The sequence below is a fragment of the Marasmius oreades genome, chromosome 8 (assembly GCF_018924745.1).
Source record: "Marasmius oreades isolate 03SP1 chromosome 8, whole genome shotgun sequence".
Taxonomy (NCBI): Eukaryota; Fungi; Basidiomycota; class Agaricomycetes; order Agaricales; family Marasmiaceae; genus Marasmius; species Marasmius oreades.
In genome coordinates, this window is record NC_057330.1 from 2,968,529 (window position 1) to 2,984,769 (window position 16,241).

Below are 16,241 nucleotides of genomic sequence, written 5' to 3' on the forward strand. Positions count from 1 at the left end.
AAAGTAAAGATAATGGAATTGACAATGCGGGCTTATTGACGTCAATACCACAGGTCACCTGTCAGATAGTAACATAATTTCTTAATCGGAATAGTGATTTGTTTCATTATGAGGTAACGATGGATAAAACTTAAAGAGAGAGACTCTTTTACCGGGGACACAGCCGCTTTGACTATAATGTATAACATTCGAACGGAATTTCTAGTCCTTTCAACGACTCGACCCAACGTTCAATTCTCAGTATCTCGTCCCATATAAATGCCTCATTTCTTCCCAAACGCGACAAACTCGACCTTTCATAACGCTTCCTTCTCAAATGCTCAACGAGATATAATCAATGACGTCACAAACCAACATACAAACCAGATCCATGACTACAATAACACATCGAATAACTATATCACAATCACTCATAACCATCATTACTGTGGTCATGGCGAGCAGGCTGGTGCCAGGCGAAGTGGAGATGATAAAGTACGTGAAATCGACCGCCAAGATTATGATATACTTATTTCTCTTTTCCACGCCTATCAGCGTCCTAGATCATTTTTGAGGCGATTGATTCAACGTGTCTTCGAGTACGCTCGATTAAGACGGGAGGGTCAAGGTGTGAAGGATATTGGCAGTCGAGTCGCCGGTGCTGGCAATGCTTGAACGTTAAAGCACAAGGTGAGTGCTTGAGCACCGGTATCTTCAATTAACGGAACCAATCATTCAATGCAGCCAAACGGTCCAAACCCACCCAACCTTTGGTCTTAGCCTAGATTGTACCCTTTCCATTTATTTCCATTCAACCGTGGTGACCACTTCGAAGTTTGCTTTTTTTTTGCATTTTTGAATCATCTTCCCGAGGGGTGACCGTCGTCTGTATTCGCGTAAAACAATATGTCGATTCAGATCAAATTGCTGACAACCAACCATATGGACACGGACCTTTCGGGGGACTGACCTCAATGGATTATATATATTGGGTTTAATTCGGATAGGGATGTGACCTGCGACCTCGATCCGAACTTTGAATTCGGATAGCACGCTTCACGCATTAGCGCCAGAATTTCAGGCACACTGGCGTGACCATCCGAATTGAACTGATACCCTCCGATTAACGACATCGACGTCTGTGATCACATTCCATCAACAACGGCGAAAGGATCTTAGCAGTGCGGCACTTACTGGTCAACGATGTCATTCGACGTGCATCTGTTACACGCCCAGCTGGCTCGGGAAGGTCCATCGTCGCTATCGTCACTCGGATTGGCTAAGGCGGTTGTGATTCTCGGTATAGCCCAAATCAGATAGTAACCTTGACTTCGACTGTCGTTTCATGCATTTTGTTTAAACGAGAGACGTCGCGACGTCTGTCTCAAAGTCAAAAATTGAGTTTGAGATCTCAAAATCTCAATCTCAATTCCAATATCTGAGTCCCAATGAATAGCCAAGGTGGGGGATGGCTCATAAAACAAGATTATTGCTATTCTCAAAATTTCAACAGATCTCAATATATTTAATGTCTCAATTGTTCAAATCTCAAAATTATTTTACAATCTCAAAAACTCAACTCAGGCTCAAATTTGAGATAAGGTTGAATTTATGGTTCTGAGAAGTATATGAGTTTAAATATCTAGAGAGAAGAGATGAGACAGGTATATCTATGTATGTATGTATGTACAGTATATAACTTATCAATCTGAAGCATTAGAATTGGTGTTATTTTCCTTAGGAAGGGACGAAGAGTAGTGTTAGCAATTGTGATTGCGTTACACGCGCGCGCACACTATATCACGGACTTAGGAATTTTTTTGACTTCCGAAAAATTCCTAAGTCCGTGATATAGCGTGCGCGCGCGTGTAACGCAATCACAATTGCTAACACTACTCTTCGTCCCTTCCTAAGGAAAATAACACCAATTCTAATGCTTCAGATTGATAAGTTATATACTGTACATACATACATACATAGATATACCTGTCTCATCTCTTCTCTCTAGATATTTAAACTCATATACTTCTCAGAACCATAAATTCAACCTTATCTCAAATTTGAGCCTGAGTTGAGTTTTTGAGATTGTAAAATAATTTTGAGATTTGAACAATTGAGACATTAAATATATTGAGATCTGTTGAAATTTTGAGAATAGCAATAATCTTGTTTTATGAGCCATCCCCCACCTTGGCTATTCATTGGGACTTAGATATTGGAGTTGAGATTGAGATTTTGAGATCTCAAACTCAATTTTTGACTTTGAGACAGACGTCGTGACGTCTCTCGTTTAAACAAAATGCATGTATTTACTGACTTCGATCGTGTCGTTTGCCTTCTGGCTCGTACAGCTACAAACAACGTAGTCACGGCGCTACAAACCATTCTTTCTTCCGAATCTATCTCCGGTTCCGGTTATTCAGCGACCCAGTGCCTGCAGTATCCTGTACCTTTCCTGTGCCTTTACCTACTTGTGTCTGCCATCTGGTTGATTCCCATTCATGTCGCCTTCCTTCTCCCTATACTGTCGTTCACCTTGTTCATACGTGAAGCCGCTATCTGATTTCAGCCTCCCGCTAGTAGTCGAACTTGTTACCGAAACCACAGTTCTTTTTGACTGGTTCTACTGATATTCAAATTCATTGCGAAATGTCGACCGGCCGTATGGCTCCCTATATCCGAATTGTGGCGCCTACTTCCAACAATGAACATCGAGATCAAAGATAATCACGCACTGGTGTGAAGACTATTGCTGAAATACTAGAAACTTTGACGTGAATAGCCTATAACCACATCGTTGGTTACGAAGTATCCGAGACTCAAGGAAAGGTAGCTACCTCGTGCGCTTTACCGGTACCGGTGACTACTGAATACATTTTCTTGGGACAGGTCATGTGTTGAACGAAACCCTGAATATAATATACTTCTCTGAATAGCTGTCTTCGGTGATTCTAGAGCTGATACTTGCCATCGACGCTGTCCCTGTAGTAGTCAAGAGACCTTCATCTTCCAACACGTCTCCCTCTATGCCCGCCTACGCATTCCTGGTATTTCGACTGGATCTAGGAGCTCACGGCGGCGTCCTCCTCGACCTCTCTCCAAGTAGCATCTCCGAAATTCCATTCATGAGTGGGGAGAGGCTGGCTAGGGTCGTATATGCACTAGTTTCTAAAGGACATGACTTCGGAAAAACGGTATTGAATGTTCTCTATTGTGAATTTGAATACTCAGCCTCTGGTTTAGTGCGACTCTTCCCACACTTACCTTGTGCCCTATTCAGCGCACACCTCCCTTGAGGGCAATCGTTGGGGGCCTTATTACCCTATTAAATATCCCACTCTCGGGGTCGCTGTCAAACTAGGTATTTAAGGACTCCCCCTTGGCATGGCTCCTTCACTTTCAACCATGCGTTTCACAGTTCAAGCTGCTTCAATCCTCTTTGTGGTGGCAGGAATTGCTACCGCTAACTCTCTCGCTGCACGTCAAGATGATGGTGGTCCGTATCCCATTCCCATTCCGCTTTTGTCGTGTTTTTTTGGTTAAGGAGACTAATTGTTAATTTTTTTTCTCTTCTCGTATGTCATGATCAGTCATTACATGTCTACCGACGGCCTTCGTCAGTAATCCCTTTCTTCATTTTCTTGCGGTTGAAACTCACGACTTTGTTGCTTTCGATTTCGATTTCCCCAGCTATGTGCGTCCGGCGTCCTCCCTAGTTTTCTATCCTCGATGGGCTGACTTCCTTTCTGTTGACCCTATTTTCCATAAATTCTCTTTTACTAGGCCCCACGAGTGATCTAATCTGTTGCAAAAGCAAAGCCTCGCCGACTGGGTATGAGTAAGTCGCCCGATACCCTCTCCACTCCGACGTGATTTTCAAGGACGAATGTTTTGTTTTTCTTCCTCCTTTCCCTAGATGCCTTGTCCCACCGACTACCGTTGGTCCCTGTTATAAGCCTTGCCCAATGTGCGTGAAGTGACAGGGGATTTCCGAGACGAGGGTGTTTAAAACGCCACACGTGGGTATGGGATTAAAGGATAAAGTGGAGATTAAAGTCGATAAAAAACCTGAAATGTGAATGTATTAGCAAAATTCATGGGAAGAAAAGGTGATTTCCAAACGCCTTCCCAGGTCGTCTCCAGTGGACCATTGTCATTTTTTGTACGGCTTCAAACCGGAATCGTTTCACGAGTCAACATTTTTACTACAAAGTGTTTTGAAGGTTGACGTTGAGCGGCCTTTCACTTCCCATTCTGTTGTGGCTCTTGTTCTGGAGAGGAACGGCGGCAGATATCATCAAGATATCATCATCGCCTGGTCTGTTGACTTTGATTGGTCCCCCACTACTTGAACTGGTTTTTATTCATCACCTCAGTCTATTTTGTCCACCAATTATAATACGTACTGTGTTCAGCTCTTCAAAGTAGAATGGCGCTGCAGGGTTCGAATTTGGTTTGAATTAAAAAAAGCAGCATCCTCAGAGTACCGTTGACCGAAAACTCTTGTGTTGATAGCGATCCATGCCTTCTGCACATGACCGCCGTCGCGTAAATCAAATTCAGATCACATTATCTGTTAACCAACTATGTAGGTGTCTTCTACGGATATTCAAATTCGTTCCGGAAAGCCGACCGGCCGTACGGCTCTTATATCCGAGTTCGTGGCGCGTGCTTTCAAAAGTGAAATTAAGATGAGAAAATAATCACGCACTATCACTGAAAGACTAGAAACCTTCACGTGAATAGAATACCCCATCGTTAATTACGGAGTATCCAAGGCTCAAGGAAAGGGACCTACCTCGTGAACTTTACCGGTACTGTACTGACCACTGAATACCTCATTTTCCTCGAACAGGTCATATGTCGAACAAGACCCTGAATGTAACATGCTTGTCTGGATAGCTGTCTTCGGTGACCCTAGAGCTGATACTTGCCACCGTCGACGCTGTCCCTGTAGTAGTCAAGAGACCTTCATCCTCCAATACGTCTCCCGATGCCTGCCTGCGCATTCCTAGTATTTCGACTAGATCTACGAGCTCACGGCGGGGTCCTTGACCTCCCTCCAAGTAGCACTTCCGAAATTCCATTCACGAGTGGGGGGAGGCTGGCTAGGGTCGTACACGCACTAGCTTCTAAATGACATGAATTCAGAAACTTGAAAACGGTACTCTATCGTGCCAAGCTTCAAATTTAAATACTTAGCCTCTATTTTAGTACGACTCTCTCCTCACTTACCTGGTACCCTATTCAGCGCACACTTCTCTTGTGGGCAATTGTTGGCAGTCGTGTTGTCCTATTAAATAACCCACTCCCGGGGTCGCTGTCGAACTAGGTATTTAAGGACCCCTCGTCAGGCCTGTGATACATTGTCCTCCTTCATCTTCAACCATGCGATTCACAGTCCAAGTTTTTTCAGTCCTCTTCGCAGTGGCAGGTATTGCTACTGCTAATTCTCTCGCTGCGCGTCAAGATGATGGTGGTCCGTATCCCATCCCCGTTCCACTTTTGTTGGTTATGGAGACTAACGGTTGTCTTTTTCTCTCCCCTGTGTCCTATGTCAGTCATTAAGTGTGGACCTCCGCCGACCTATGTCAGTAATTTCCTCTTTTCCTTGCAGTTGAAACTTACGATTGATCTTGTTACTTTCAATCTCCATAGATATGTACGTCCGGCGTGCCTCCAAAAGCTTGAGCTTCCTACCCTTCGTCTGCGATGATGACTGACAAGTGACCCCCCCTTCCATCAACCTTTTTCTATGAATTCTCTTTTACTAGGCCCTGCGAGTAATCAAAAGTGTTGCCAAACCAATGCCGGATATGAGTAAGTTGCGCCAGCTTACCTCGGGTGTAATTTCCGGATGGGTGGTTTAATATTTTCTTGTTTCTCCCTCCTAGATGTGTGGTCCAACCGTCCACGACCCCCTGTATCCCGCCACCTTGGGTGAAGTGATCGGGTCCATTTCGGGTACCGCCCATGACTTTCCAAGGACGAGGGTGCTTAAAAACACAGAAGGAGATGGTGTCAAAGAATAAAGTGGAGATATTGAAAGCGGAAATCTGAATGTATTAGCAGAATGCATCGTAAAGAAAGTGATCTACGAAAGCCTTCTAATGTCGCCACGGACGATTCAGGTGATTGCCCACAAATCAAGCAACGAAGATCGCGGCCTTTGGGCCGGCGGTCCATTGTAATTTGGAGTCGTGCCGTTTCAAACCGTCGTTTTATCGGTCAACATCTTGGCTCCAAAGCGGTTTAGAGGTTGAGCCGAGTTTTTATTTCGCTTTCTGGTGTAACCTCTGGTTCTTGATCTAGAAAGAAATGGTGGTGGGGTATCACGGTCTGGTCTGTTGGCTTTCGAACCGTTTAGCGTTTCATATGTTGAAGCCTATCGCACGTGGAAGTAGTTGTTGGTACCGCGCTACGAATGTGGTATCAATTGAGGAAGTCACTGACCACGCTACGTGGGGAGTTGTAATAAAACGCACAGATGCATGGTTCTTTCGGTGGTAACTGCAGAGCGAGACATTTCCTTGTAGGTTTTCGCCCAGTTTTGGTTTGTTGTGGGTCATGCACACGCATGTGATTACCCCGGTTTGACCTTTCTTCTTCCCCATCAACAAGGGCTACTGGACTCCGGATTTTTCCTATGTCTTCAACCCCCATGTATAGCCAGCCAGAATCCCTATCTATGAATATCGCGTTCACGTTGAAGCCAATCAAGTGGTCCACCACAAACCTTCTCCACAACATTATCCCATCCTTCCTGAATAGTGAATCTGTTCAAGCAATCGAAGAGATCAGCGTAAAAATGCTCTGAAAAGAACCAGTGATCAAAAAATTACGAGTAAGAAGAGAAAAAAGGACAGACCTGATTGACGAACGACGGGTGATCATAACCTCTTGTTTCAAGTTCAAACTGGATCATGAAGCGAGCAAAGAGGAAGAAAAAAGGATAATTGATGAACCATGCATAACCCTGCTAGTTCGGGTTAGAACTGCCCACGAACCCGCTTTGGCCACTTCAACTTCGCGATTTTACCCTGGCCGCCTTCTTAGTAGCGATCACGATGAAATGGTATAAGCGATTATGAACAGGATAAGAAGGACGTACAAGAACGGCATTATTGATGCCCATCGAGGTTCTGCGTCGCTGCGATCTAGTGATGTGCGGGATCGTTGCGTCGAGATGGCAAATAGAGCTAGTTGAACGTTGATGTTGTTGTCGAAGCTGGTTAAGTCACATGAAGAAACACAAAGGCGGTGGGATATTCTAGCTTGGTGAGGTGTATTATATTCTGATCGTTCTCAAAAAAGCACGGGTCCATGGCGTAGTTGGTTAACGCACAATCTGCCCATTTAGCAAATTGAGGTCTCCTGTTCGAACCAGGATGGATCCCATACATCGTTGAGTGACCATCTAATTCTTATAACTCTCCACACTTATCCATTGTATATATTCCAAGTCCTATTTTAGCTTTGCACCTAGAATTGATTAAATTATTTTCCCGTTATTCTTATTGAATCCACGGTAGCGTCCCGCAACGCCTGGAGGGTCAAATGTGTACTTGGCACGTACGCTTCTGATCTTTTTCTCTTAACATTTCGTCCGTATGCCGTGAATAGATACCAAATAGATATCCATGGGTCTGCTTGAACGATATAATTACACTAAGTAGTAGATTCAAATGAAAATACAGCAACGTCACGAGATGAGGAAAGCCACCTGATACATACTAGTGACAGTATGTAGAGGAACTGAACAGTACGTGATGCTCGGTTTCTTGACAGGGTCTTGACACCAGGAAAACCCCATATTGTGAATTCGTTCGAAGAGGGTATGATTAGTATTAATTAGTGTTAATTTTTGTTAATCGAATGAATTCGATCATTCGCTCGGTTAACGCGAATTAAACATCCCCTCGTAACGTTAATGGACGTTACTTCAAATTCGTCTGAATTTTTGCGAATCCGCCTGTTTTCTCATGTATTATCATAGGTTTGTTGGGCTGAATGCCTCTTAATTACGCATTTTTAAGTGAATTAAGTAAATGTGAAGGTATTTGAGCACATTCGTGCACATTCTAATGCATTATTATAGACTGATTGCTAATTAATCACACATTTTTCGTTGAATTCAGCCCAATTACCATGAATTTAACATATATTACTATGATATATACTATAAGCTACGAGAATTAGAGTATGTTGAAAAATCAGAAGTCAATCTCATCAATCATGCTTCTAGCCATGGTATTTACTAGCTCGCCTTGCTCTAAATCATCTGGTACCCTGAAGTATTGTTAATAGCATGATACGGAATCAGTAGAGAAGTCAACTCACATTACAAGCTCATACAACTTGTGCATGAGTTTATGGTAGTTGGCGGGATTTCGTTGTTGTGCAGCTGCCATCCATTCAATGTTACTTGCATATGTGCGGTTGAACATGTTCCCTTCGAATTTCAGGGGGGAATTTTCCCCTGATTTCCAGTCACGAAGAGCAGCCATAATCTACAGAACTTCAGTATCCATACTACAAACAGACATGAAGACTTACAGTAGTTGTCGCAAGTGCAATGAGCCCAGGAGGCAGCTCAAGCTCATCAGGCAGTTCTTCAATTGACGAAGCGAAGATTTGCTGATTTTGAGGTGTCGGAAACTTCTTGTTTGACATCAAACCTCGGATACATGAAATGAGCGGTTGGGCTGCATACGGCTTGCGAATGTCGGCTTTCCAGGTTACAGTTGTCTGAGGTATTTCGACTTATTAGTCCTTTTCGGTTTGGATTGACAACGGGAATTGAACTCACCGATAGATTGTCCCAGCTCCCGGGATATGCGAAGTTGTCGTCCTTCAACAGGGCTTGTACTCGGGCACTGCAAGTTCTCTTGTTTCCGGTGTTGAGTTCATAACCGTGAACAGAGCTGACAGCAACATCTTTTGTGTCGCCACATACATGAGAGCTTCGGGTGATTAGCTGTTATAAAGAATATATTCAGTTCCGGCAGGAGGAAGAACTTTGAACGATATTACTCACAACCTTCCCCATAGCGTCCGTGAACTCATGATCTGGTGATTTGATATGTTCCTTGATGGTTTTATATCCCTGCCGTGGATAGTCGCAATTGAGACCTCATGCCGATGCGAGCAGAGGTTTTCGAGTGTTTTGAGTGAGGTTGGCGGGATCGGGATAGGCGTTGATGTATACGAGTTCGATTGTGGCTATCTTGAGAGCGTGCTGGATGACGTGTTGGATTTCGTGTGGCTGGTCAGTTATTCGTATCACGCTTTTCCCTGTAGGATGATCCACGAGTGTTGCACATGATGGCCATTCCCGTTCAAGTGCGATGTCTGAGATGGGCTTCCGACTTGTCCCCTTCTCGCTGTTGTTCTTCAGTACTCGTGCTTGAGCTGAAGTACGTTGAATGACTGGGACCTAGAAAAATCTTCATTGTAGGTTGAGGTAGATGAGAGTATAACGTACCTCCTTCTTGAAATTCTCTTGACAAACTGACTTCTTTGGCTTTGAAATTCTTTGGTTGGCAGGCGCTTTTGACAGAGTCGATGGCAGGTCGACGTTGAGATCATCGTGGCTTCTGATTGTTCGGACCTGTAAACAGTAAATAGACCAATACATGCCCACAACTGGCCACGTTACTTACATTTCGTTGCTTGAGAGGTCGGTACGGCTGAGAACCCTGGAAAATGTGATGTTAACCAGTAGTCAATAGAAAGGAACCAAGGAACGCTGACACACCTGAGGGCTATCCTCCGTTCGTGTATTACGGAAAGCCTAAGTTCATATTAGCACTGATAACAGCTATGTCAAATGCACATGCCATGGCTTGATCTTCAGGATCTGACACCTCCTCACTGTGGCTCTGATCTCTGTTCTGCATATCGTAGTCATCGATGGCAGAGGCAGGTGGATTGATAAACCTTGCGTTGGAACTGGATTGGGCTGAGCTTGAGCGATGGTGAGTGCTGGTACGTGAACTTGTGGCCTCGACAACATCGTCGTCATCGTCAAAGAGAGCCACCGCTTCAAGCCTCTGCAGGCGCGTATGTATAATAGGTGCCTACAAAACAATTTATTTTAAAAACAGAGTTCTACATTGAGGAGAGACTTACCTCGGAAGCCAACAACGCATTTCTATCGACCGATGCGATAGTCGCAAGCCCGTCGTTGTCTGAGTCATGGCGCTCAGCTTCCATTTCTTCTTCAAGTTCTTCCTCGTTGTTGGCGCCCGCCAAATTGTTGCCCGAGTCGGATGAACTCCCACATCCGTCCTCTTCTTCAAAGCTGGAATCCTGACGTTGTACTCTCCTTGATGAGGAACGAGCTATAACAGCTACGATATATGAGTATTGCGGTAGGAAAAAAGAAGAAAAAAATACCAGTCGCCTGGGATGGCGGTGCATCTTGTTTCTTCTTCTTGATGACAGATGCCTCTGCCCATCCTGTTGAGCTTGAGCGACATATATGATGATAATAAGAGAAACTTACGTTCGCCACTTTCCTCTTCGCTGTTCGGCCACCTGATGCAGCAACTTGCCGTTGCAGGGCTAACTGCTCTTGTTCTTCGCGGGCGCGGTTTTTTTCCCTAGTTGCGGCAGCTTTTAATCTCCGTGATGACATCTTGCTATACTAGTAATTAAAGGAATGTGAGACGATAAAGATAATGAATGTGGAATATAAAGGAATGACAGGTGGCAATGAATGTGAGATGGTGGGTGAGGAAAAAAAATTATAAAGTAACACGTATTGTGTCACCATGCCATGGATTATCCCAATCGGGCAGCAGACATCCGTCGTCACCGTCGCTTGTCCTTCTACTTCTTCCCTCGACAACCAGCTCGAAGCTGTCACTCCTAAGTTCTGAAAGTTCGTGAGTGCACTTGATTTTATCTCTACACTGACCTTCCTGATCCTCTTTGATTCAATTTTTCTTTAGCCTTCTCAAACAATGACTTAGGTGATCTCAACTCGAGCCTCCACTATCAACGACACAAATAACTCTAGTGCTAGCGCCTCGCATGAGAGCTGTGAACAATATTTACAGCATTGGTATGGGAACAATTGCGTACGTTCTCTTTGTTGTTATTCTACCATGTTCACATATTACATACTGAACGAACTTTGTATTTAGAGTTGAACAACGGTGACATGGCCACAGCGCTGGCTGGTGTCTATGGAGAGGGCCGCCGCAGATGAGCAGTTTGGGAATAACAGCAGTTCCGAGATTTTTAGAGTGCGTGAACACATCTCTCCTCTGTTGCGCTCTACCTCATCCGAATCATCACTTTTGATATTATTTAGCCCGCCCGCCACGCCTTTGTTCTCAAACTTCTTCCAAGACTCGTCGACTCATCGTCGTAGGCCTCTAGGTTATACCCCCAGATCGCTCTCACTGCAAGGATAGGACACTTGTGCCGCTTCGTAAGGTACAGTTCGTTCTTGTTTTCTACTTTGCATAAGTTTGAATCTTTGTTTACTGGCAGCAACGCTCACGTCGGTTCTGAGTCTGGACTTCACAACGGGCTGTGGTACGCCTTAATCGTGTCACCTCAGGCTGTAGTATTGTTGTTATCGGGAATAGCCTATATCATAGATGCCTAGGTATAATATTCTACTGTATGGTGTACTTAGGGGGCGGTGTAACCGTGTAAGCCATGTAAGCCACATGTCGTCCACATGCACCTTCAGTCTTACACTCCACGCCCACCATCTCAGCAGTAGTAACTAGCCTCTCAAATGAACTTCCACTGTTCAGGATGCAACTCAAAAGCCTTCTCGTACCAGGGATACCAGACCCACCTACGTCTCAGTCAAAACCCTGAATGCCGGCGCCTCTATGATTACCTGCACTCATACGTTCCATCTGATTCAGACTCTTCGGATGCTGAAACAGATGAGGGAGACGAAGAAGATCCAGTACCGTTTGCAGGTGACTATTTCAGTCCGATGTACACGCCAGAGGATTTTGGACAGAGTTTGGATGAAGAGGGCAGAGATACTGAGAATATGACTCCCGAAGGGTCGGAGGGGGGAAAAGTAGACTCAGAGGTGGATACCAGTGATTCTGAAGGGGACTCTGACCTCGATGCGGCTGAGCAGGCAATCATTGAAAGCATTCCAGAAGTGTCTCGCTCTGCACCTACTTCGATGCCATATTATCCGGAATCTGACAATGAAGCCTTGGACACACCTGTACCCCTGACACGAAGACAAGCTATAGATGAAAGGCTACGGAAGGAGCTTTTTATTGAAAAATTCCCATCCATCCTTGCAGGGACACCTCTACATTGACATCACGATCATGGTGACTCTCATTATGGGGCAAGTGTTGCAGGCTCAACAGAGAGTCCCTATGCACCTTGTAGCTCAAAACTAGAATGGGAGTTTGTGAGGTGGGCAAAACTACGAGGACCAGGAGCAACTGCATTGACAGAGCTGCTGCAGATTGAAGGAGTAAGTTCACATCCAAGGCCATGTAGTCACACGTTTACTGACATGCTGGCAACTGTTTCACCATTGAACAGTTATGTGACCGTCTTGGATTTTCATTTTCGACCAGCAAGGAACTCAATAAACTCATTGATTCTCTCCCTGATCGTCCGCATTTTCATCGAGAAGAGGTTACTATTGCTGGGCAGTCATTTGATTTTTTTTACCGAGATATACGGGAGTGTATCAAGGCACTCTGGGGCAATCCTGAGTTCACTCCCTATCTTGTTTTTGCACCTGAACGTCATTACAAAGACGAGGAAAAGACAATTCGGCTGTACCATGATATGCATACAGGTAATTGGTGGTGGGAGATGCAGGTACGCCTATCAACTCTTCTAGGAGCTGCATCTCTATACTGATATAAATGACCAGGAAGTGTTTGAGAAGCATCACCCCAATGCTACCATCGTCCCGATTATCACCTCATCTGACAAGACCCAAGTCACACTTTTCCGTAACAAGACTGCTTACCCGGTATATATGACTATCGGAAATCTACCAAAGTTCATTCGACAGAAGCCAACCCGATATGCCCAGATTCTCATTGCCTATCTTCCAACCACCAAACTCACCCACATTAAAGTCAAGGCTAGTCGTCGCCGTGTTTTAGCAAACCTTTTTCACACATGCATGTCATTTGTGCTTGATCCACTTATCCCTGCAGGCGACAAAGGCATGAGGCTGGTTAGTGGTGATGGTGCTGTTCATCATGGATTTCCTCTTCATGCTATTTTTGTTGGAGATTATCCCGAACAACTTCTTGTTACTGGGCGAAAGAATGGTGAATGTCCTGTTGGAGACGTAAAAAGGGACGAGCTTGGAGATTTCAACATGCAATGCATTCCATGGGACATTGTACCCATACGTCATGCCTTAGCTTCCATCGATAAAGGTTATGACGCTTTCTACAAGGCATGTTCTTCAGTTGGTATCAAGCCAATTCAGAACATCTTTTGGCGCCATCACCCTTATACAAACATCCACATGTGTATCACCCCAGATGTCCTTCACCAACTATTCCAAGGTGTTATCAAGCATGTCTTTTCATGGTTGAAGCTGGTTTTTGGCCATGATGAGATAGATGCCCGTTGTCGTCGCTTTCCCCCCAATCACAAGATTCGACTTTTTCTTAATGGAATCACACACCTATCACGCATCACTGGAACAGAGTATGCTCAACTCTGTCAACTCATCCTTGGCATCATTATTGATATGCGACTTCCAAATGGGCTCTCTTCTGACCGTCTCATCCGTTCTGTACGTGCTATTCTCGATTTCCTATATCTTGCTCAGTATCCTGTCCATTCCGATAAAACCCTCGACAGTCTTGAGGATGCATTGTGCCGATTTCACAACAACAAGGATATTTTTATAGATCTCAACATTCGGGAGCACTTCAATATCCCCAAACTCCACTACTGCCAGCATTTCCGCATGTTTATTGAACATATTGGAACCACGGACAATTGTAGTACGGAATACACAGAACGTCTACATATCGATATGGCAAAGGATGCCTATGCAGCAACAAATCGCAAAGACGAATACCCTCAGATGACATTATGGCTTGAAAGAAAAGAGAAAGTTGTCCACCATGACCGATATATCCAGAGGAGGCTTACCAGCAAAAATATCCCCTCAACTTTCGAGCTAAACACCATGAGGCATCCTCCAGTACTTGTTCCACACCGTGAGCTTCTCATGTCCAAGCACCCTTCAGTCAACAGGGTTCTCTTCGGAACACTCATTGATGATTATGGTGCAAAGGACTTTGAATACTGTTTGGGAGAGTATATTGCAAAGGCACAGGCACCAGAACAAGTTTTTACTACAACAACCCTTCGAATAGCCACCCGGAGTGTGCTTACTTTTGTCCCTTTTCATGCAGTTGCAGTATATCATTGCATCAAATTCACTGAGCACGATCCTTATAGCATTACTAAAGGGCCTGAGTCCATAGTGGATGCTATTCAAGCAGAGCCAGGTCGGAAAGACAAGTATGGCCAACCAATACCTGGGCGATTCGACACAGCACTTATTAATGTTGATGGTGGGGTGACTAGTGGAGTAAAAGGTTAGTTATACTATCTTCTAAATCAGCTCCTTTCTGAGTTTAGTATAGGCTACCAAGTTGGTCAGATTCGATGTGTTTTTACACTCCCAAAGGCGGCACTCAATGAATGGTTTCCAAGTTCATTGGGTGTACAACCTTCAAAGTACCTGGCATATGTTGAGTGGTTCACACCATTCAAACAAGGACCTGAGCCAAACCATCTTATGTATAAGGTGTCTCATGCATTCCGTCCAGGTGAACATGCACGGCTGGCTAGTGTTGTTCCTGTGGAAACTATCTGCTGTAGTGTTCATCTCTATCCACGATTTGGATCACACGCACCATCAGAGTGGAAGTCAAGTAATGTACTGGAGCTCTGTCAAAATTTTTTTGTCAATGATTTCCTTGATCGTTCAACATATGCCACTGTATATTAGATCTAGGGTAAATAATCAATTATGAATACTTTTTTTTACCAATATAAAGAGCACAAAAAACTGCCTGAATTAATCAAAAGATTGAGAAATCAGTAAGAATTAGCCATAATTACTTTTCCACTGTTAGTTAATTTGGTCAAATTACATTAATTACACAAATTAGAGTGGTTAGCCGGATTAGCATTAATTATGGCGAATTCAGAATTCGGGTTTTTCCTGATGCACTTTTAGGCTTTCCTCCACAGTTCTGTAAAGTCCTGTAAAGGTGGAGGACTTTTACACTAAGTAGGCGTAGATAGCAATAAATTACCTTATCTGTGATCTCCGAAACCCCGCATCGGCTGACTGCGCTTTTCTCACCGACGGTTACCAGCACGCAACTGACGCACGACGAGGCATGCTCAACCTTTCGACCTCCCCGTCACTCCCATTGACCTGGACTTCTCCTCAAATTCAATGAAAGGCTGTAAGTGTACATCATTCACCTGTTGTCCCACACTCACCAACCTGCTCAATCCTTTGACTTAGTGGGACCTGACTGAAAACAAAAGAACCGCCACTCATCATCAAGTGAAATTTGAGCTCCATTCTTATGGCTGTGTACGTGGTATTCTCTTCGTCAATTCTATCCAGACTTCTGAAAAATTAACAATGGCGATTCAGAACTTCACCGGTCTGTTACTATCTCGTTCTCAAGTTCATGTGTAACAGGGAGGGGCATGGTAGTTTAGGACTCAACTGGTTAGTGTACCAATAATACCTACTCAACGATGTCAACCTGGTTACCCAACTCCTGCTTTGCTTTCCTTCCTCGAAGCGCAATCATCTCCTCGGCCATTGACACATGCCATCTGACCATAACTCTACTTGAAGCCGACAGCTTCATACTGAAAGATGGGAAGGACTCGAAAATGAAGGGAGCAATTGAGTGCCCAGGTATATAGGTACACTGAGTGGTGTAAAGATAGCCAATATATTAATATCATCTTCAATGTGGACCAGTCTCGATGCAAACAGATTCACTGGGTGCATCACTTTCGACCTTTATCGTCTCATTACAGTGCTCAGAAATAACATCCGTTCTGATGACATTTGAGCCTGTCTTAAGTGCCTTAAAGTGCATACTAGCCGCACATCTCGTTTCTGTTATTTAGTAACAATCACAATGTCGTTGGTCCTCATTTTCCAGAATTAGGCCCTCTGATATACTCAGAAGGGTTCTCTGATTTTTTGTGGTGAACCACGAACCCGTTATCTCTAC

General features: G+C 44.3%; 5 protein-coding genes and 1 non-coding gene across 6 annotated transcripts; 4 read left to right on the forward strand and 2 right to left on the reverse strand.

Annotated features, from left to right (window-relative positions):
* Nucleotides 1-258: 258 nt before the first annotated feature.
* On the forward strand, nt 259-654 carry E1B28_012870 (uncharacterized protein; the record flags this gene model as incomplete). The annotated part of the gene is made up of 2 exons (XM_043158027.1): nt 259-474; nt 535-654. The coding sequence occupies 2 exons, from the start codon at nt 259-261 to the stop codon at nt 652-654; spliced, it is 336 nt and encodes a 111-aa protein (XP_043005397.1).
* Nucleotides 655-7,296: 6,642 nt separating this feature from the next.
* E1B28_012871 lies at nt 7,297-7,376 on the forward strand. The gene has a single exon. It is a non-coding gene; the product is annotated as a tRNA-Ala (tRNA).
* Nucleotides 7,377-8,192: 816 nt separating this feature from the next.
* On the reverse strand, nt 8,193-9,028 carry E1B28_012872 (uncharacterized protein; the record flags this gene model as incomplete). The annotated part of the gene is made up of 5 exons (XM_043158028.1): nt 8,193-8,268; nt 8,320-8,489; nt 8,536-8,727; nt 8,789-8,956; nt 9,017-9,028. The coding sequence occupies 5 exons, from the start codon at nt 9,026-9,028 to the stop codon at nt 8,193-8,195; spliced, it is 618 nt and encodes a 205-aa protein (XP_043005398.1).
* An 84-nt stretch (nt 9,029-9,112) lies between these two features.
* E1B28_012873 (uncharacterized protein) lies at nt 9,113-10,618 on the reverse strand (the record flags this gene model as incomplete). Its single annotated transcript, XM_043158029.1, has 7 exons — nt 9,113-9,415; nt 9,464-9,589; nt 9,642-9,677; nt 9,737-9,772; nt 9,846-10,058; nt 10,111-10,331; nt 10,378-10,618. The coding sequence occupies 7 exons, from the start codon at nt 10,616-10,618 to the stop codon at nt 9,113-9,115; spliced, it is 1,176 nt and encodes a 391-aa protein (XP_043005399.1).
* A 1,116-nt stretch (nt 10,619-11,734) lies between these two features.
* Nucleotides 11,735-12,289, forward strand: E1B28_012874 (uncharacterized protein; the record flags this gene model as incomplete). Its single annotated transcript, XM_043158030.1, has 1 exon — nt 11,735-12,289. One exon carries the CDS (start codon nt 11,735-11,737, stop codon nt 12,287-12,289), a length of 555 nt encoding a protein of 184 aa, XP_043005400.1.
* Nucleotides 12,290-12,774: 485 nt separating this feature from the next.
* E1B28_012875 (uncharacterized protein) lies at nt 12,775-14,569 on the forward strand (the record flags this gene model as incomplete). The annotated part of the gene is made up of 2 exons (XM_043158031.1): nt 12,775-12,807; nt 12,863-14,569. 2 exons carry the CDS (start codon nt 12,775-12,777, stop codon nt 14,567-14,569), a joined length of 1,740 nt encoding a protein of 579 aa, XP_043005401.1.
* Nucleotides 14,570-16,241: the final 1,672 nt, after the last annotated feature.